This window comes from Mytilus edulis, chromosome 6, assembly GCF_963676685.1.
Source record: "Mytilus edulis chromosome 6, xbMytEdul2.2, whole genome shotgun sequence".
NCBI classification, from domain to species: Eukaryota; Metazoa; Mollusca; class Bivalvia; order Mytilida; family Mytilidae; genus Mytilus; species Mytilus edulis.
This window is the reverse complement of record NC_092349.1, coordinates 64,300,365-64,322,519: the sequence shown is the minus strand read 5'-3', so window position 1 is coordinate 64,322,519 and position 22,155 is coordinate 64,300,365. Positions and strand designations below refer to the sequence as shown.

At 31.6% G+C, this 22,155-nt stretch overlaps 2 protein-coding genes across 2 annotated transcripts; both read left to right on the top strand.

Moving 5' to 3' along the window:
• The first annotated feature begins 6,717 nt into the window (after positions 1-6,717).
• On the top strand, positions 6,718-12,227 carry LOC139528131 (pantetheinase-like). Its single transcript, XM_071323970.1, has 2 exons — positions 6,718-6,935; positions 10,773-12,227. The coding sequence occupies exons 1-2, from the start codon at positions 6,735-6,737 to the stop codon at positions 12,174-12,176; spliced, it is 1,605 nt and encodes a 534-aa protein (XP_071180071.1). The 5' UTR covers positions 6,718-6,734; the 3' UTR covers positions 12,177-12,227.
• Positions 12,228-13,204: 977 nt separating this feature from the next.
• On the top strand, positions 13,205-19,225 carry LOC139528132 (pantetheinase-like). Its single transcript, XM_071323971.1, has 2 exons — positions 13,205-13,554; positions 15,449-19,225. Exons 1-2 carry the CDS (start codon positions 13,354-13,356, stop codon positions 16,781-16,783), a joined length of 1,536 nt encoding a protein of 511 aa, XP_071180072.1. The 5' UTR covers positions 13,205-13,353; the 3' UTR covers positions 16,784-19,225.
• Positions 19,226-22,155: the final 2,930 nt, after the last annotated feature.

Below are 22,155 nucleotides of genomic sequence, written 5' to 3'. Positions count from 1 at the left end.
ATAAATCAAAATTAATGCGGTTTATTTATATGTACCAGTAAAATTTAATTCATGGGGACTAATCTGAAATTCTTTAAATACAATAACAAGACTTTTTTCATGAAAAATACCTCAAAATAGAATGTATGTATTATCTTAATGATCATTCCTTGTACGTGCAGTCAAAGTTTTTTGATTTTATGAAGTAATTGTTTTTCAAGATGTATTGGACAGCTACCTTATAATTATGTTAAATGCATTTAGGTCGTAGAGTAACTTACTGTCGGTTATTGACTTCAGAATAATTGTTGATATCTGCACTTTCTGGCTGAGCACATACACCTCCAAAGTTGGAACAATGTCTCTAAAATAAAGAAAAGCAAATTTAAACGATAGTAGTGTTTCGTATTGTTTCATTTTATTTTTTACTATTCAAAATTTTTGGGGGTTATGATTTGGTGTATTTTCAAAAATGGTGTTGGTTATTTTCTTATACTTGCTGTTTTATTTTATGTTTCTTCTCTAAACGCCATGGAAAGGCAATTGAGAAATCTAAACTCTACAACGTCAAATGGATAATTGTATGTCGGCTCATTCAATTTATCTTTTACTCATAAAGAAACACAGCAAAAAGAATTCATTTCAAAGAAATAGTAGTCAAGGAATTTAAAGTAAAATGAAATCGATTTATAATATTACTAGGAAGAACGATTGCAAAACAATTTCCGAACCCTTGAAATTCTTAATTTAGAAAAGTAATGTAATTGTATATAATTAACCTGTGCTTCGACCCATGTCATTTGAGTCGTTACCAACGCATATTCCATTCCTTTATATGTGTTCCATTCTAGTCCAAGACACAAGACTGGGATGAATGCTTAATGTGAGATATCAAAGAAATTTAATTTCCAAAGTTGAGATATAAATAATGATTTGAAGAAGTTGTGTATACTTTGATTTTTTATCTTCATAATATTGATTCAATAATTACACTTAGTCAGAAAAATATCCAAAAATCTTGCAGAGTTATAATGAGATTGTCATAAACAAATTTGATACTAGTAATCAATACTTGAATTAATCGATTTTGATGATTCAATACCATATATTGATTAATCCTTGAAATTATTCAAAAATCGATAATATCAGTTTAATTATTCAAAAATAGATAATATAAGATTGATTATTCAATAATATATCTAATCAGTTTAATTATTCAATAATGGATTTAATCAATTTAATAATTTCAGAATTGAATTAATCAATTTTTTTTTATAATAATTCAAACTTACTAAGAGCAGTAAATGTACCTGTGAATAATATGAAATGCATGGTTAATGGAGCCAATTTCCCAAAACAACAGGCAACAACATTCACACCGTAATGAAAACAAACGTCATGGGTTTTTTTTTCTTTTGCATTGCATTCTATTTTGATTGCAAAATCGATAGTCTGACCTTTATTATACGTAAAATAATATTACCATATGTTCATGATAACAGAAGCTCAGCATCTAATTTCTCTTTAAAAGAGTGACGAAAGATACCAGAGAACAGTCAAACTCATAGATCTAAAATAAACTGACAACGTTTTTGGAACACAGTATTATTATTATTATTATAAGTAAAACATGATGCATTTTTTCATACTTATATTTTGCTATTTCTTTAACCAAAACCAATGTCAGCGGTTAGAACACCCTAGCTCCGATAGTCCTAAGTAAATTAAGATATGATTGCTCTAACATGTCGAACGTCTGCCCGTCCTCATATGAACGTTATATATGTCACAAGACATGTCTTAGGATATATCTAAGGAAAGCTTTGATAAACTGATCTCAGTTTTTAAAGAAGTTCAAATTTAACTTCGGTAAGTATATTCGACATTTAACATGTTATATGTATGTATGTGCCTGTCCCAAGTCAGGAGCATGTAATTCAGTGGTTGTCGTTTATTTATGTGTTACATATTTGTTTTTCGTTCATTTTTTATATAAATTAGGCCATTAGTTTTTCTCGTTTGATTTGTTTTACATTGTCATTTCAGGGCCTTTTATAGCTGACTATGCGATATGGACTTGGCTCATTGTTCAAGGCCGTACGGTGACTTATAGTTGCTAATATCTGTGTCATTTTGGTCTCTTATGGAGAGTTGTCTCATTGGCAATCATACCACATCTTCTTTTTTATATTATAAAAGTAATAACACTTTTTTATGGTTCTTCCCCTGACAGAGATCTGTGTTTCATGTCACAAATACAGTCGCCCCATTTTAGCATTTAATCGATTTATATTATATCACACAATTCTCAATAGAAGGATTATTATAGTCACTGCTTTAAATTTTCCAGTCGGGAAACTAGATAGGATTTAATTTGTTGTGCCATTCCCATGTGTTTTTGTCGGCTAAACTGATATACCAAATTCACGGCCATATATATACATTTAGTGTCCGAAAACTAAATTATATGTTCAAGCAATCTGCATAAGCTTTTCTACATGTTCTTGTCTTCCACCCACAAACAATCCATTACATTGTCAATTACCTTATATAAATAATTTAAACGTTGGAAATAATAGATATTCAAAAGTAAAATAACAAAAATACCGAATTCCAAGGTAAATTCAAAACGGAATTTCCTTATCAAATGGCAAAAAGCTCAAACACACCAAACAAATGGAAAACAACTGTCATATTCCTGACTTGGTACAGGTATTTCCTTATGTAGAAAATGGTGGATTAAACCTGTTTTTATAGGCTTTAGGAATACTGGTACTGTTGCATCGTGAAAGTAGTAAATTTTTACTTTCTTTAAATTTGACGTCGTCAAAGTTACTAATTTTGAGCATATAAATCTTTAAGTCGCGCACAAAAGCGTGTAAAAGTACCAATATTTAGTTAAGTCAAAATAAAAAAAACACTAATTGGTTTTCAAGTACAATTGAACACACTTAAAATTTGATTTCAGGACGTTTCTTAGACATTGCCATACAGTGAGAGGGTGAAAACGGCAAAGAGTTGCATAAACCAAAGCATGCAATGCCATGTAATATTTTTACTTGAGATATATTTTTGTTGCCTCCTCAGTATCTTCTCCCTTCTCTGAGTTATGAATTTATAATATCCTGTCCTTATTGAAGAAATACTTTTTCTCAGATGTTTAAGTTCTTCACATCTGTTCTTTACGAAAGTTATTTCCTTAGAATTATAATCAAAGCGCCAAGTATATTGCATCAGAACAGAAAACAAAAAGTCGAAAAACTGTGATACAGATGGAGGACAATACAAACAAACAAAAACACAATTGATGAGAAAATCCATTGTTACTTAAGGCTAGTTCAAAACCAATAAAACTAATACAAAAATCAAGGATCTAAGACTTAAATGGACTGTTAATATCTGCTTCGGTTCTTATGCCCTTGCCATATCTGACAATTGGAATAAAACCTGTTTGTGAACAGTTTCTGAATATAAAATTCACAAAAGGTGAATGCATGGCACTGGACTGAAAAAAGGTATAACAGAAAATATCAAACTCCAAGACAAATTCTAAAGGGGAAGTACATAAACCTTACAAAATCAAACGCTATCAATCAACGGAACAAGTGAAAAACAACTGCCACATTCATGACTTGGTACAGACATTTTCCGAAGAAAATGGTGGGTTAAACCTTGTGGACTTCTCCTTTTTGAACTAACCTTGAACTTCGGAAGATTTGTTATTACTTTTTTGCATGACTAATTTGAAGCAATTTCACTTAAAAGAGTGTCAAAACTGAATTACTTGTATTTGAGGTCCCAAACTAGTAGAAAGTAAAATAACAAAAAGACTTCCAAGGAAAATCCAAAACGGAAAGTTCCTTGTCAAATGGCAAAACCAAAAGCTCAAACACATCAAACGAATGTAAAACAACTGTTATTAGCTTCATTTAATATTTATATGTTGTATTAATATGTAAATGGCTATGATGATCATTCTTAACACTAGCATATATGTCGTTCGCTATACATGCCTTCGTGAAGGCTGCAGTGTATTATGAAAAAAGACTTGCTACGCATCATGGGTTTTCCCTCTTTGCTGAGGTCCTTCTTTGTAGCCAACCAGACATTTATGTGACTGAAATTCAAACAATACCCATCACAAATTTGAACTGTCAAATAAGTAAAAATATCGTGCTAGAAATGTAACTTCTCCTTTTCGTAAAGCATTCTCAATTCCATAATACATGTAAGCCTTTAAAATGTATGCAACATCATCATGAAACCATTCAGAACTGACTTTTGCTACGTTATGGTTTTAAGATGGCGTATATATCGTATTAAACTAATGGTTGCACATCATGATGCGAAGAAAAAACGGTTTCAAACATATCTAATTTATAAATTGTTATTTACACATTCTATATCATATTGGGGTAAAATGTCAGTGCATATCGAAATCAAGAACTTTTTTCAAACGACTTTCCAACATTTTTGTATATGAATGCCACTTTTGCATCTGGAATACACCACATAATAAAGTTATCTTTAGCGAAGGCTATAGCTTTAAAACTCCATACCAAGAAGCAAATGTTTCTGCGGAAATAAGGTTTTAACGTCAAATAAAATGAAATAGAAATTTTAATAACAAAAGAAAGAAAAGGAAAGCAAATACTGTACACAAAACTCGATGAAACAAAACGGGAATAGCAAAAAAAGTATGGTTAATGGAAATACGGGTGTTAAGTTGATTTTTATGACTGATATAAAGCAAAATTGCGTGTGAAATTGTCGTTGTCCTTAGTTGTGAATATACCTCTTTAAAGATCATCTTAATATTAAGTGCTCTTGTCACTTATAAGCGTTCTAGGAATTTTGATTTTGAACGTTTGCCGAATTACTTTACTTTCAATTTGTTAGATAATTTACTTATGCAGTGTAGTCCTGAAATGAGTGCGGTTTGTAGATGTATATGTTTGAGTTTTTTGAAAGTTTTAAAGACTTATGAAAATAGGTGAAAACCTAACTATAAATAAAAGGGTTTTTTTCTGATAATACAAGAAAACATATAATCACTGAATTTCAATCGTAGGTTGATGTGAACATTTTATTAGCATAATTATCGCTTAATGAAAAGCATTGACATTGTGGATTTATTCATGACACACATTCTTACCTCCACGTGACCCAACCCAAAGCATAGCTGTGCTACCTACTTATACCCCGTATTATTGACATGTTAAGATTTATCTTATATTATTTTTAAGTTATCAAATTATATTCAACTGTTCTTAAATAAAAGTAACGACCTTCTCAGATAAAATATTCAAATATGCTTTCAAACGTTAAATGTACCGGGCATATAAAAAAAATGAACAGTTGACATCTTACCGGTTGAACGAGTTTCTTGAAATTTTAATGTTATCGAAATTATTGAATCAATGCATGCATATTACTGAACTAAGGCTTGTTTGCACGGATTTGTTTATATTTATTACGAATCTATATCGTATTAACGACAACAATATTTAATTATTTGATCGTTGATCGGAGGCAAATTAACTTTCGTGTTGTTTGCCGAAGTTTTCCGGATCGTTACATTGATAAACAATAAAAACAGAGCACTTGCTAAACGTGACAAAAATGTGCATCTTAAGAGACATGACTTTCTTTTGTTATATTTTCCCTGTGTTCCCATTTGTTAATTAAACTTTTACTTATCAGTTGGTCAATGATTTTTGTATTAAATTTGTTCTTGTAGAATCTGTTATTACTATTTACCTTCCAGACATGTTTGTTAATATTCTTTCATCACGGGTTTCCCTCGCACTTGCGTTGCGCAGTAGACGAAGTTATAACGAGAGGTCTAGTAGTAAAGGTCACTGCATACACAAAAATATCGGTAAATTAGTGTCTGGAAAATCAGCAATTTACTTTCGGTACATTTATAAAGATTTTGATAATATAAAGTATTTCTTTAAAAAAAATCCCGTTCACTTTTTTTTAAAGTAAAACTTGGCCATTCAAGTATATAAAACATATTCCTTTTTTTTTTTAATTTTAGATAAGTTTCATATGATTTATTTATATATTTTTTTTTCATATAAAAACTACTGTTGCGTTTAATTCACCAGGCATGATCAAGTTCAAAAAGTTTGAAGGAAAAAAAGTATGAGAATTTATTTGGAAAACAGTTGGTACTATCCAATATTTTGCTTAATGATGAGGGACATAAGCCATACTTATGTTGGCGGTCTCTTGTCGCGAAAAAGTAAATATCGTCGATTGTAGAAATAACATGCAATAAATATGAGCGTCTGGATTGGGGTCCTTTTATTTCTGTATTGTTTAAATTTTCAGCCATATGTCACATTTGTTTTATAATTTTTGCCTATGATGCTTTATAATTCAGTACCCCCATTATACTATATTCTGTTTTTTTTTTTTTTCTTTTTCCCGTTTGTAAACATCCTTTATTGTTTTAACATGTTTAACGCTTTTTCTCTAACCTTAATGGCTCATTATTCTCTATTTTGTAAACCCAATCCAAACCTTCAGGTATACATGCGTTATCTTTTTTTCTCTAACCTTGACTCATAAATTTCTATTTATATTCTGTAAAATCATGTAAATACGTATCAGTACTTTAAACGATATCGACTGAATTGTTGAATACAATTTCAACCTTTAAACTTTTATTCTGATTGGTTTACTCAGCAGTATTAAAAATTTAAAAACAAGCTTTTCTCAGTACTTTGTTTACTTCTATTGGAAAGATGTTTTTCGAAATACTTTTATTTTGTTTTTATTCTTGTGCAAACACATTTGATTTGAACACATTTAAAGGAGCAGTATACGAACATCATGTTATAATGCCAGAGAACACAGAAGCATGGGTGAATCGATCTTTTGCATTAGAAAATATGATGAAAAACATTTACGTTTACCAGAAACAAGCAATTAAAGCAGGAAAAGAGGTAAGTTGTATACAAAAAAAGGATTTCAGAAAATTACACGGAATATTTTTCAGTCAATACAATTATACCAGGGCAAAAAGTTTTTATAGATGTTATTTTAACGATAGGATATGCAAAACCTGCCAAAACATGGACATGAATGTTTGTAATCAAGATATAAATGACAGAAATTACAAAATAAAAAAAATCGTTTATCGTCTGATTTGTCTCAGTGATTTGTATTTATTTTTAAAATGACCTACTTAACGATCTGAACATGCGATGATTTCATTGCTATGAATAGACTTATGTCCAATCCATTAAAAGCATACACAATGATATGATTGCAACCTTTATAACCTCATCGCGTAAAAATAATATCACATACTGTAACGTTTGTTTGGTTTTTTTTTTTTATTTCAAGTATACTAGAACACACCCGCGAAATCGCGGGCATATACAGCTTGTTAAACTGTTGTAGGATGATTTTTTGTAAAAGATGTTATGACTGGAGAATTTCGTATAAGGTATATAGCCCTTTCCTTTTTTTCCAAAGTCCGTTCTTTCTTTTAAATTCAATTATTTTTCGTGTTTCGGGCCTTATACCACAATTATTTTTCCCCTTTGCTACAATGCATTTTTTGGTAAAAGTTAATTTGAATTAAAAAATTGCACCGCTTAAAACATGAAATAAATGAAACTTCTTATAGACCATTATTATTCTAATAAAATGTGCTTCTAGAACAATCCATCTGTGCTTTTTCTTTTAAGAGCCCTATTAGCATGCCAATGGTAGGATTTGAATCTCGTATAAATGACTAAGGCTCATTTGAAGGGTGGTCTGAGGGGCCCTGATCCCGAAATCCCGGGCTTAAAAACATGAAATCCCGAGGTGCGTATAATAACGAAATTCATATCCCGACATCCCGAAATTTAAAAAAAAATATTCTCGCATCCCGTTAAGATCAATCCCGAAATCCCGAGCTTAAAAACACCCGATCCCAACGTCCCGAATAAGTCCTGCTTTCCTCTTATCTCTACCCTACTTTCATTTTGGCCAAATCACTATTTTCACTTTCAACAATTAATTTTTATGCCTCATTTATGGGAATTATGTTTTCTAGTCTGTTCGTCCGTTCGTTCGTTCATCCGTCCTTCTGTCCGGCTTCAGATTAAAGTTTTCACTTTCAACATTAAATTTTTATGCCCCATTTATGGGAATTATGTTTTCTAGTCTGTTCGTCCGTTCGTTCGTTCGTCCACCCGTCTGTCCCGCTTCAGGTTAAAGTTTTTGTCGAAGTAGTTTTTGATGAAGTTGAAGTCCAACACGAAACTTAGTAAATATGTTCCCTATGATATGATCTTTCTAATGTCAATGCTAAATTAGAGATTTTCCCCATTTCACGGTCCACTAAACATAGTAAATGATAGTGCCGATGTGGCATCCGTATACTATGGACACATTCTTGTTTCCACATGTTTATTTCAATATATATATATGCAACTGGTATGGCCCCTTAGATAGTAAATATTTCAGAAAAAAGTAGACAGAATACAGACAGTCTCTGTATTTTATAGTAGTATAATCGTAGTTTACAGGTGGATAAACGCAAAAACATAATTTTCTCTTAGAAGGTATAATAGTTGTGGTTCTTGCTATCTAAAAACCATGATATGGAGAACGCTCTGATTGGCTTATTTATCTTTCATTTTTGTAATCTATCATACTATTGGTTGTTCTTGTGCATGTTTAAAACCGGAAGTCTAATCTATGACTAAAAGTCAGTCTGATAACGGAAACAATATCCGGACACCTATTGGTGTCATACCACCAATTAAAAGTCCCTATCTGTTCAACCAAATTTTGCAATTTTCACAGCTTTCTAAATATTTTACCTTAAGTTTAACTTCATAGAAACTAGGTATATCCTGAATTGTACAGGTGTCACCTTTCTGCATGCCAATTTTCAACATACATTCAAAATCATATAAGAAAGCAGAGAGCTTCCGAAAGGAGGTACCACTAAAAATAACCCCTGGTTTTCTGGAAATCTTAAATTAGTATACTATGGAGCGCATTAATCCTCAATTTTTAATGCAAACTCATAGACAGGTAAATTTTGGCTCAAAATGGTCTTAATATATTTCTCTTTCAACAAAACTTTCATTTCTGCAAATTTGTTTGTTAGTTTAGTTGAACAATGATATCAAATGCACTTTTTTTTGTCCGAGTAGGCCTACTTTCACATACGTTCTAAATTTGAGGGAGTAATTGGTGGTATGACACCTATTTTGTCGTTTTTCTCCCAAAATAACTCAATCTGAATAATCATAAGAATGGATGACAAATGCGACTATGCATTCTACCTAAAGAACGCAGAGGCATGATGATTAATTTATTGTGGAAGGAAGAGAAACGACACACAAAATGAGGTCTTCTCGTTTAATAGTATAGATATGTACAATTAAGTGATCCATTAGTATTTGAAGATTTATTTTGAAAACGATTGATCTATAAATAGATTAAACCGGCTTACACCTTTTTATTTATAAACGTACACGATGTTTATAGGGATAAATTCCACAGGCACTTGTTTCTATCCATAGGAAGGTCGATTATCCATATAAATAGAATGGATAGTCGACCTTCCTATGGATAGAAACAAGTGCCTGTGGTAAATTCAGTAAAAAATCTCCCATTAACTTCAATGTAAACCTACATGTTCAATTAAATTTATAACTTTTTTACCTTTACAAATTAGAAGCTTTCATATTTCATTCATAAAAGAACAAATGTAACAACCATCAAAACATAGGGTCATGCGGCATTTTTGGGCCTTCCACATGACAAGAAGAAGTTAACATACACTGTAGTTTCGTACTTAATTCCTACAATGACCCCATCACTTTTCAATCCTGTTTAAAAAACAAATCAAATGCATTCATCATTATTATTAATATTTTTAACCTCAGATTTGATCCATCTAATCAAAAAAAAATTAAACACTTTATCTACCAATCATTGCAGCACAGGTCTTCAATTTCATCTTGAAATCTCTCCCCTAAATGGGCGGTCCCTGATGACGTATATTTATTTACTGAATTTACCCCTATATAATAAAGACCAATGCACTGTTAATTATTAAAAAAAATATTTTACTATTAAAATGTATTGTATGCAATTATAAGTTATTCTAATGCAATACTAGTCTTCACTGTCACTGGATTAACCAAAGTATCAAAATTGTAAGGTTAATTTAATATTATTTATTGGACCCTCGATCTTCCCTTGGTTTTTGTCAGTTTCTCCATTTCTCAAAACGTACAATAACTTTACTTTGATGTGTATTGTTGTTCAGATTGATATAACGATCTAATTATTCGTTTTCCTCGATAATCTTTGATGCCAAAAATAGGTGTCACATTTCTCCTGTATCACAAATACCGCACAGATGCATTATTCCTTAACTATATAACGTTTACTTGATCTTTAAGTTTAAAACTAAAGCTGAATGTTTCGTCAACTTTTTAGAATAGGCCTGGACAGATATTTCGATTATCTATATAACTGATTCTTCATTTTCTTACTTTACTTCATTTTTTTTCATCACATGTTCATAGTATGGTTGTATACATCTGCAAAACTTGAAATGTCTATGAACCTATACTGGTTTTAACATTCGTTAATCTTCTTTGAGTCTCACAGAGAAAACGTACAGAACATGTATTAAAAAGATTATAATTTTTGAACAAATAAAATAACATTCACACTGAAAGATATTCAGTAGAACCAAAAACCAAATAATGCAATACAGCAACAATTACTTTTATGATTATGATTCTGTATATTCCTTTCAGGGAGTGGATATTTTAGTTTTCCCAGAAGACGGAATTTACGGAAACATCTTCAATAGAAAAAGCGTGGAATCTTATTTAGAATACATTCCGAATCCAGAGCTAGAAAAGTGGAATGCTTGTGACGAACCAGATAGATATAACAATACAGAAATTCAGCACTCTCTTAGCTGTATGGCAAAGCACAATAACTTGTATATAGTGGCAGATATGGGAGATTACCAACCATGCAGTCGTCAAAGTGATCCTAAATGTCCACCCGATGGTCATTATCAATTTAACACAGCAGTAGTATACGATAAAGCTGGTTATCTAATTGCTAAATATCATAAAATCAATTTATTTTATGAATTTCAGTTTGATGTTCCACCTGAAAGAAAGTCTGTTTCTTTTGAAACACCTTTTGGGAAATTTGGGGTAATGATATGTTTTGATATAATTTTTCGGAATCCAGCCATAGATTTGCTAGAGAACCATGACGTTGACAGTATAGTTTTTCCAACAGCATGGATGGATGCGTTACCTCTGTTAGCTGCGATTCAGTTTCATTCTGCGTTTGCTGCCGGTGCAAATATAAATTTTCTCGCTTCAAATATAAAAAAATCTGAAAGCAAATTTCACGGAAGTGGTATTTACTCTCCAACAGGATATCTCGATTTTTATTACAGTGAAGACAATGTAGGAAAACTTCTTATAGCAGACATTCCTATTTATAACAGGAAACGCAACTCTTATCCTGAACTTAACATGCTGACAGAAGAAAACAATTCAAGGCCTTCTAACGATAGTTTTCAGTCCTTTGTTTTTCATGATCTTTACAATTTTGTACCTTTAATTGATATCAAAGATAAAAGAACAATATGTCATAACAAACTTTGCTGTTCCCTCACATACGAAAAGGTGACAAATACTGATGACGTTTTTGCTTTTGGTGCCTTTGATGGACTTCATACTTTTGAAGGTACTTATTACATCCAAGTTTGCATACTACTGAAGTGCAAAAACAGTAATCTAACAAGTTGCGGAGAACCAGACAAAAACAGCATAACATTTTTTAAGCAATTTAAAATCGAAGGTACATTTAATACATCATACATTTTTCCCGAAATTTTGTTGTCTAACGCTAGCGATTTACTACTTTTAGCAGCTCCGAACACTTGGAAATACGCCACAGGAATTCTTCAGAGTGAAATTCAGCTAGAATATCCAGTCGTGTCAGCTGCCATGTTGGCAAGGGTATACGAAAAGGATCATATATTGATATCAGATAAAAATCCAAACAAAATAACTGAGTTTGATTTTCCAACAGATCAGAGAAATCTATTGTTACATGTAAGAATCGTCATAACTTTTTATAAATTTTTGTCAGCTGTATCCAACTACATTATATCTCTTCTGCAAATGTAATATACTGCATACGAGTTTTTGAGTATTTTTATTAATATACATAATCTTTTATTTAGTTTTTTCAACTTTATAAAACTCCAGTATAACATATCTTGAATGAAAAAAACAGTTGTCTAGGAATATTAATCGTAGTATTATTTTTTCAATTAATAGATAACTATAAAAATGCCAGTGGCATAATTTAATTTTAGGAGCTGTTTCTGTATATGCAAAATGTTTTGCCTGAATAATTTGAGAGTTCAAAATTTAATTGAGTGTATAGGAAGGCCCAATACAGTTGCTGCATTTAATATTTATATGTTGAATATTTGTTTTCGGGTTCATAGTCTATTTTATATGAAATGATAACACAATCATTTTAACACTAGCATATATGTCATTTACAGCTGTCAATTTTAATATTTACAGAAAATTTCAATTGTCTTGGAATAAATAGCAAACTATAAATGACTACAATCGTTGTACTATTTTATAGCCGGTCAAGCGGAGTCTTGTGTAAACGATTTTTGAAATCTCAACCATCACATCTAGCGAAGGACCACAGAACTGTTGGATAACTAGATCATCGGGCAATACGGCCTTAGAAGTGCCACATTTCCAGACCAATGGACTTTCAGATCAATAAACCTACGGACACCAAAATGTTCTGTTTCGCACAAAAATATACGAGAGGTTTGCATTGGGTTTATTTCGTTCATTGCATGTCCTATCCCGTATGTATGTATCCCGGTTTCTCTCAGGTGTTTAGTTTATTTTATTTATGAATGTTTGTTAAAGTACACCTACTTTCTGTTTTTAACATTCACAGGTAAACATTTAATAAGATAAAGTGTAAAGAGATATAATGATCTCGATTGCCTTTCTTTACATTTTTTTGCAAATTCTTCTCAATTATATTAATCTAAGTACCCAGTGCTCGCTTTTCTTCACATTTTGTTGTCCTATTTTTAATTTCCCCCTCTAGCCTTGGCGTTATATTTCTATTGTGAATATCCCCATTGTCTCCCTCATGTATGTTATATCTATGTATGAAACATTACTTAAAATGGGTTTTCCGGTCGAAGTGCGCAGAATAGTTAAAAATAATTTCAACCATTTAAATTTTATGTAATTGACTCAATAGAGTTAAAGTATTACAAGTTCATAAATATTATTTTTCAGTATTTCTACAGGAAAGATGTTTTTCGGAATAATTGTATTTTGTTTTTATTCTTCTACAAATTCATTAGCTTCAAACAAATATAAAGGAGCAGTATTCGAACATAGTGTTATAATGCCAGAGAATACAAAAGTATGGGTGAATCGATCTTATGCATTAGAAAATATGATGAAAAACATTGATGTTTACCAGATACAGGCAATGAAAGCAGGAAAAGAGGTAAGTTGTATATAAAAAGGGCATTATCCATATAATCATCAAGGAAAATATCTAATTGCAAACAACTATTGATGAAAAGTATATGTAGGAAGTCTTTATTTCATCTGTGATTGCTTTTGTTTTTGTTATTATTTTCGGGGGTATATTTAGTAATATGAAATGGTGAAATATTTTGTTTGCTGTCATGTCTACGATAATGTAAGTTTTTACATATAACAGTTGGCTAATCCTGTTTATTCATTTGTAATAAATAATTATTAAACTAAACTAAAGTTGACATGAATATCAATCATGTGGTCATTTTTATAAATTTCCTGTTTACAAAACTTTGAATTTTTTGAAAAAACTAAGGATTTTCTTATCCCAGGAATAGATTACCTTAGCCGTATTTGGCACAACTTCTTGGACTTTTGGGTCCTCAATGCTCTTCAAGTTTGTACTTGTTTGGCTTTATAACTTTTTTGAACTGAGCGTCACTGGTGAGTCTTATGTAGATGAAACGTGCGTCTGGTGTATTAAACTAGAATTCTGGTACCTTTGATAACTTGAATACTAGCACATAAAACCCATTGGTGTTTGGGTTGGTATCTCGATGAAGTATATTATTCTATATTATGAGTGTTATCCTTACTAGAGACCAATATGATTAATCCGTTGTTACTACCTCATGTTTATTCTAAGACTTCATTAAGACTGCTGATCTACCTGCGAATGTTATAAACCTTAAAGTTTCATTTATATAAAACAGTCAATGAACTCCAAGCATGCACGTGTAGACAGTTATTGTCAATCAAAATAAAAAACGTGGAGTGTCAATAAATATTAAAGGATAATATTGCTACACAATAAATCCCTTATCTGTAGATGGTGAGTTAACTTAATACAGTTCATTAAGTCCATCAAATGAATGATGTTAGACGTTATTGCATAACATTCTAAATGATATGTAACTTAGCCATTTACGCAGTATTAACTGATATACTATTTATAGAATTCTAAATATTTCACAAGTAATTTGCTTGTCTATCATAGTATACAATCGAGTGCAAGAAAAAACATGCAAGTTTTTATGTCAACAATGCATGTGCAACCCCGTTAATTTAACTTTAAGCATAAACTATGTGTGTTTTTCTTTTAAACTATCGTTTATATACTAAATCAGTTCCCCTAAATTTTCAAGAAGTTCATTCAATTATATGTAATTTTCGAGATATTTTACTAAATTTATTCTCACATCGTTGTCAACTTAATGGAATTTGATGCGTCTGTCATGCAAGTAAAAGGTTTAGCGCTTTAAAACCAGGTTTAATCCACGACTTTTCTACGTTTAAATGCCTGTACCAATTCAAATCAGAAATATGACAGTTGTTGTCCTTTCTTTTGATGTGTTTTATCATTTGATTTTGCAATTTGATTAGGGACTTTCCGTTTTAAATTTTGCTCGGAGTTCAGTATTTTTGTGATTGTACTTTTTTATATACATACCTATACCGTACATAGACCTTTTAGAAAGAAAAGATATATAGAAAGCTAAATCAACAGCCCAAAAGTCAGCACTTCTGTGTTGACATGATTTATCATTGATATGGTCATAACTATAAATTGACTGTATACAAAACTTTGATATTTTTTTTTAAATACTAAGGCTTTCAACTTTAGAAACAGATTACCTTTGCTTCGTTTGACCAATTTTTATCTGATTTTGATTAGAGCGTCACTAATGAGTCTTTTTTGGACAAATCGCCCGTCTGATGCAAATGCAAACTTTCAAACTTTCAATCTTGGCATCTATGATAATTTTATTTTCACTTTATATATGTTTTAAGTACACTAAACAATATGACGACATTTATCATGTCTCCCTATACTTAATGTTTCCGTAAATTCTTTTCAGAAAGTGGATATTTTAGTTTTCCCAGAAGATGGAATCTATGGATATAGGTTCAATAGAAAAGGTGTGGAATCTTATCTAGAATACATCCCAGATCCAGACCTTGAAGATTGGAATGCTTGTGATGAACCAGATAGATATAACAATACAGAAATTCAGCGCTCTCTTAGCTGTATGGCAAAAAACAATGAATTGTACATTGTAGCAAATATAGGAGATAACCAACCATGTAGTCGTAAAAATGATCCTAATTGTCCACCCGATGGTCATTACCAATTTAATACAGCAGTAGTATACAATAAAACTGGTTACCTGATAACTAAATATCATAAGATCAATTTATTTTATGAATATCAGTTTGATGTCCCACCGGAAAGAAAGTCTGTATCATTCGAAACCCCTTTTGGAAAATTTGGAGTAATGATATGCTTTGATATAATTTTTCGGAATCCTGCTATTGAGTTGCTAGAAAACCATAACATTGACAATATCGTATTCCCAACGGCATGGATGGATGCTCTACCAATATTAGCCGCGATACAGTTTCATTCCGCGTTTGCTGCCGGTGCAAACGTAAATTTCCTCGCTGCAAATTTGAAAAACTCTAGTATCAAAGTTCATGGCAGTGGTATCTACTCCGCAGAAGGATATCTCGATTTTCATTACGATAATGAAGATGTTGGAAAACTTCTCATAGCAGAAATTCCTATTCGCAATAGGAAACGAAACTCCTATCCTGAACCTAAAAATATGACAGAAGAAAACAATTCTATGACTACGAATAATAGATTTCAGTCCCTTGTTTTTCGTGATCTTTACAATTTTGTACCATTAGTTGATATTCAAGGTAAAAGGACAATATGTCATAACAAACTTTGCTGTTCACTCACCTACGAAAAGAAAATGGATACTGATGACGTTTTTGCTTTTGGTGCGTTTGATGGACTCCATACATTTGAAGGTACCGGTTACATCCAAGTTTGTATACTACTGAAGTGTAAAAACAGTAGTCTCACAAGTTGTGGAGAACCAGAACAAAACAGCATAACATTTTTCAAGCAATTTAAAATCGAAGGTACATTTACTACTTCATACATATATCCCGAAATTTTGTTGTCTAACGCTAGCGATTTACTACTTTTAGCAGCTCCGAACACTTGGAATTACGCAAAAGGCATTCTTCAGAGTGAAAATCAGTTTGAATATCCAGTCGTGTCAGCGGCCATGTTGGCGAGGGTATATGAAAATGATTTGACAATAAATCATGGAAATCACATGTTACCTGAAATCGTCGTGATAACTGCTTTGTTAGCTATTTCGAACTACATCTTGGGTTGAAGTCATAAAACGCTGCTCAGTGCTTGGAGCACAAAAATCATGCTCTAAAAATGAATACCAGCATTTTGATTGGTTAATTTTGGAGTATGAGTAAAAAAAAAATTACTTGAAAGTTTTATAACCTCAAGGCAAGGTGTATTTTGTAGAAGTTATATATTGCCTTGAAGTTATTTGGCAATTTTTTTAAATCTTTTTTAATCATTTATTCATTTAATTAACTTGCGAGTCAACATTTCAAACCTACAATTAACAAATAGTTCTGTTAGTAGATTTATCGTACAGTCATTTTTTTAATATATAGCTGTAATTTTAACATCATATTGTATTTGAAGATTAAGCTTAGGAGCTCTAAGTGTCTATGCATTCTCTTTTACATGCAACATTTGAAGCAATTTTACTTAAACGAGCACCAAGGTTTAATTAATTGTATTAAAAAGCTGAAACCTGTTGCTGCATTTAAAATTATGTGGTTTTTTTCTATTAGGTTTTATCATTATATAGTGGTTATGATGATAATTTTTGAATACTTGCATATATATTATTCGAGTGATACATGTTACATGTGTTACCTTTGGGGTTTTGAAAACAACTTAGCTTTACACATCGTGTAATGCCTTCCGGTAACATATAGTTGGTAAATTACCCCCTATCGGGTTTTGGTGGAAAGTTTCCCAATACAACATCTTCTTTTTTTATATATTTACAGACAAAAATTATTGTCTTGGAATGTATTTTAAAAATTTAATGATTCACACGATGGTTTTTTTTTTTATTTTTGATGCCGGTCAACTAGAGTTTTATATAATCATAATAATACTTTATAATATTTTAGCGTTTGATCAATTAAGTAAACAAATTAACAAAGGCGCCTTAAATCTGCTGTGGTCCTTTTCCTTTCCCGAATGGTATTATCAACTCTTTTATACATTTAAGCCAATAAAATCTACGCAACATCATAAGAAATCAAATCAGAACTAACTAATGCAAAGCGCATCAAATTTATAAAGGGTTATTTGTACATTCTAAATATCATTACGGGATCCTTCCCAAATAAAGCCTTTGTTGGAAGTGCCTTATCTCATAAATAAAGGCAATAGTAGAATACCACTGTTCAAAATTCATAAATCGATTAATCCAGTTTCTTAAGTTTGTGTTTACGATGTATGATGAGTGATGATTCATTGAAAATTCGAAGTATCTTTATTTAATGAGAAGTAGAGTAATTTTTATTGTTAGACATGTCTCCATATACGGACTAATAGAGAATGAAATTGAGAATGGAAATGGGGAGTGTATCAAAGAGACAACTACCTGACCACAGAGCAGAAAAAAAACCGAGGACCACTAAAGGGTCTTCAACACAGCGGGAAAATCCCACATCCAGAGGCTTCCTTCAGCTGGCCTCTAAACAAATATGTATACTAATTCAGTGATAATGGTCGTCATACTAAACTCCGAATTATACACAAGAAACTAAAATTAAAGATCATACAAGACTAGCAAAGACCAGAGGCTCTTGAGTTGGGACAGGCGCAAAAATTCACCAGGGTTCAACATGTTTTTTGAAATCTCAACTTTCCCCTATAAGCAATGTAGAAAAACAAACGCACACCAATACGCATAGTTGAACTCAGCTTAAGAGAAGTCCGAGACCGATGTCAGAAGAGGTAACAAAAAGAAATAACCAAAATAAACGTGTAAAAATAAAAGCATTGACATTCCATTGATAGATCATTGAAAGAAGTCAGTATATACATTTTATAATTAAGAAAATTGATCTTTCAATTAAAAGCTCAAAACTAAGAATATTTGGCATACATTAAGTTCAAATCCTCAGCAAATTAGTGATGTGAACATTAAATGAATTAGTTTAAGTATTTTTTTCACAGAATATAAATGAATCTCATCTGGTACATTTCACCAGAATAGCCCTATCTCACGAAGACTACAGTTTTTGATATTTCAAATATTTCTGCCGATATAATTTTAATGTAAACTAAATGAAATAGAAAAGTGAGCGATAAAAGAAAGAAAAGGAAAGTAATTTTTTTTGAAAGATAAAACTCAAAAAGTAGTGTGAAAAACATTAAAATTGTGGGAAATATAACTATAATTTTCAAGTTCATGTTTTATGACTAATATCAAGCAAAATTGCCACGCGAGATTGCTGGTTTCCTTTTTGAAAGTATCAATTTGATGATCATCTTATTAGTAAGTGCTCCTTTACTTCGTAAGTGTACAGGGAATTTTAATTTTTCTCCGTTTTAGAATTAATTCATTTTCAATTTGTTAGATAATTATCTACAGTGTTGTCCCGAAATGAGGACTGTCTGTACTTTTTCATTATAGTTGTTTTTGTTTGTTTGATATGCTTTGATAATTTAATTTTTGGATACCATAATTGTATGCAGTTATTGATAATACAGGGATGCACATACCTTTTTTCACGAATTTTCAAATTTTATTGGAAAACACTCAAAGCTTTGTGATACATAAATATATATGAATAATTTATAAAATAAGTATTATTATCATATACTTAGACTTAATAATATACGCGTTTTACTGTATGATAATAGCATTAAATTAACGTAAATTCCATATTTTTCGAATTGGTGCTTTGCGGGCTGATATTAAAAGTTGATCACATGCTTGGATTGTTATCACATGCCTTTCCGTAACGTTATCGCATGGCATTCCGGTAATACTCGGCAAATTCCGGAAAATACACCTCAATGCTACGTTTTCAGTGAAAACATTAAATAGAAGTGCACAAAACAATTATTTGGACACTGGAAGGAATATTGTGTAAAATTATAATAAAATAAAAACTAAAAAAAAAAAATAAAAAAATAATAAACAAACAAAGTATTAAATAAATGCATTTTTAAGAGTTTCAAACATAATTTAGAACTGGGTCTTCCAAGTGCTCCACGAAACCTCTTTCTAAATTATTAACATCTATTTTATCAGCAATCAAAGACGGGCTTCAAAGTTATTGTGAAACTGCCTATTCTACAGGGGGCGTAAATCATATGTGGATACTTAAAAATTCCAAAGATCTTTTAGAGTACATACAATCTAACTCTCTTTCATCTTGAAACAGTATTAAAACATTTGACTTTTCTACTCTTTACACTAGTATTCCACATTCCAAACTAAGAGACAAATTGAAAGAGTTTGTATTGCTTTGCTTCATTAAAAAAAATGGCCTCCGTAGATACAAGTATCTTGTCTTAGGAAGGGATAAATCCTATACTTTGTAAAGGATCACTCTGATTTAAACAAAAAATTCTCTGAAACTGATATTGTCAAGATGCTTGATTTCTTGATTGACAACATATTTGTTACGTTCGGCGGACGTGTTTTTCAACAGACTGTCGGCATTCTAATGGTTTATTCTTTAGTTTTCTATGTTGTGTCATGTGTGTTGTTGTTTGTTTGTCTTTTTCATTTTTAGCCATGGCAATTTCAGTTTTTTTTTAAATTTATACTTTTGACCGTCCCTTTCGTATCTTTCGTCCCCCTTTTAGAAAGTTACTTAAAAAGTTTTTCCAAACAGTGTTTATAATGCATATTTTTGTCGATTTGTCAATATTAAAATCTTTTTCTTCTCTGTTGAGGCATATAATAGAAAGATTTCATATCGAATGTACTAAATGTGGGGTCCGACGTCAGTGAACTTTTCACTTTTTGAACTTCTGTTTGGGAACCACGTAGAAGGATCAATATATGAATTTGTTATTTTTCTCCATTTTTGAAGCATACGATAAAAAGATCATGAAATGTCATTTTTCATATCGCATGTATCATCAGCCCTCGGTCAATATCAGCCCTCGAGGCATGCGGCTCTTGTGTTGATATTGAACCTAGGGCTGATAATACATGCGATATGAAAAATGTCATGTAATAATCGGATAATATTGAATCTATATTATTATTTAATGCAAATCGTACGTTGATGTCAATATTATTATCAAAATACCTGCTAATTATAAATTTTCTTAGAAATAGTCATTTAAGTTTCCTCTATCTTATTCAAAAATAAACGTAAATAGTTCGCCTACGAATGCGCATTCTTTGTACAACAATCAATCATTGATCATTTGCCCCCCCCCCCCCTTTTTTTTGCCCAAAAAGAAACACCCCGAAATGTGTATAGTACAAAGTATATAAAACACACGTGCGTCTTCTCTATGAAGTGACTTTATGCTCCTCAGTGCTCTTCAACTTCATACATAATTTTACCTTTTTAACTTTTTTTTTCGACCTTCACTGATGAGCCTTATGTAGAAGAAACGCCCGTCTTGTACAAATACACAATTTCAATCCTGGTATCGTTGATGAGTTTATTCATAAAGTAACTATGAACTAGTATATATTTGTTTAGGGGCCAGCTGAAGGACGCCTCCGGGTGCGGGAATTTCTCGCTACATTGAAGACCTGTTTGTGACCTTCTGCTGTTGTTTTTTATTTGGTCGGGTTGTTGTCTCTTTGACACATTCCCCATTTCCATTCTCAATTTTAAATACTAAAATAAAGGGAGCAGTTGAGTGCACCAAACAAATTTTTACATCCCGTTACAATATTGATGTGCATGCAACAGGTCAAAGGCATGATGCGAATCAGTGGTCGTTGGTTTATTTCTGTCACATTTGCTTAGTTGTTTAGTTATAAATTATGCTGTTCGATTTCGTAGAGTGCCCAATCAACAATTTTGATCGATTTGTCTTAACTGAATAACACACGACTATATTTTATATCATTGGAAAGAGGAGAACAAGCCTCATCGAAATACCGTTGTCATCGTTGTTTTTCATTTTGATCTTCGAGATAGACAGGTCATTCTTTTTTTTTCCCCCATCCGAACTAAAGAAGAAAATGTTAGGGTAGTTTTGCTATATAGTAATCAAAGGTACCAGGATTATAATTTAGTACGCCAGACGCGCGTTTACACAAGACTCATCAGTGACGCCCATATCAAAATATTCATAAAACCAAACAAGTACAAAGTTGAAGAGCATTTAGGATCGAAAATTCCAAAAAGTTGTGCCAAATACGGCTAAGGTAATCTATGCCTGGGATAGGAAAACCCTTAGTTTTTCGAAAAATTCAAAGTTTTGTAAGCAGGCAATTTATAAAAATGACCACATTATTGATTTTCATGTCAACACCGACTATATTAGAAGACATCAAAATTATATCTGGAGTGAAGCTCTTATTATGGTTTAAAAGTAGATTCACAAGGAAGAAGTTTGACAAAGGAGGAATTTTGAATTGTAGCCAATTTTACGATCACTTTGTTTATGTCAATTTGTTTAGGTCACAATGATCTATTTTGAGTTTTGACTTCAGATCATTCAACCTAACAA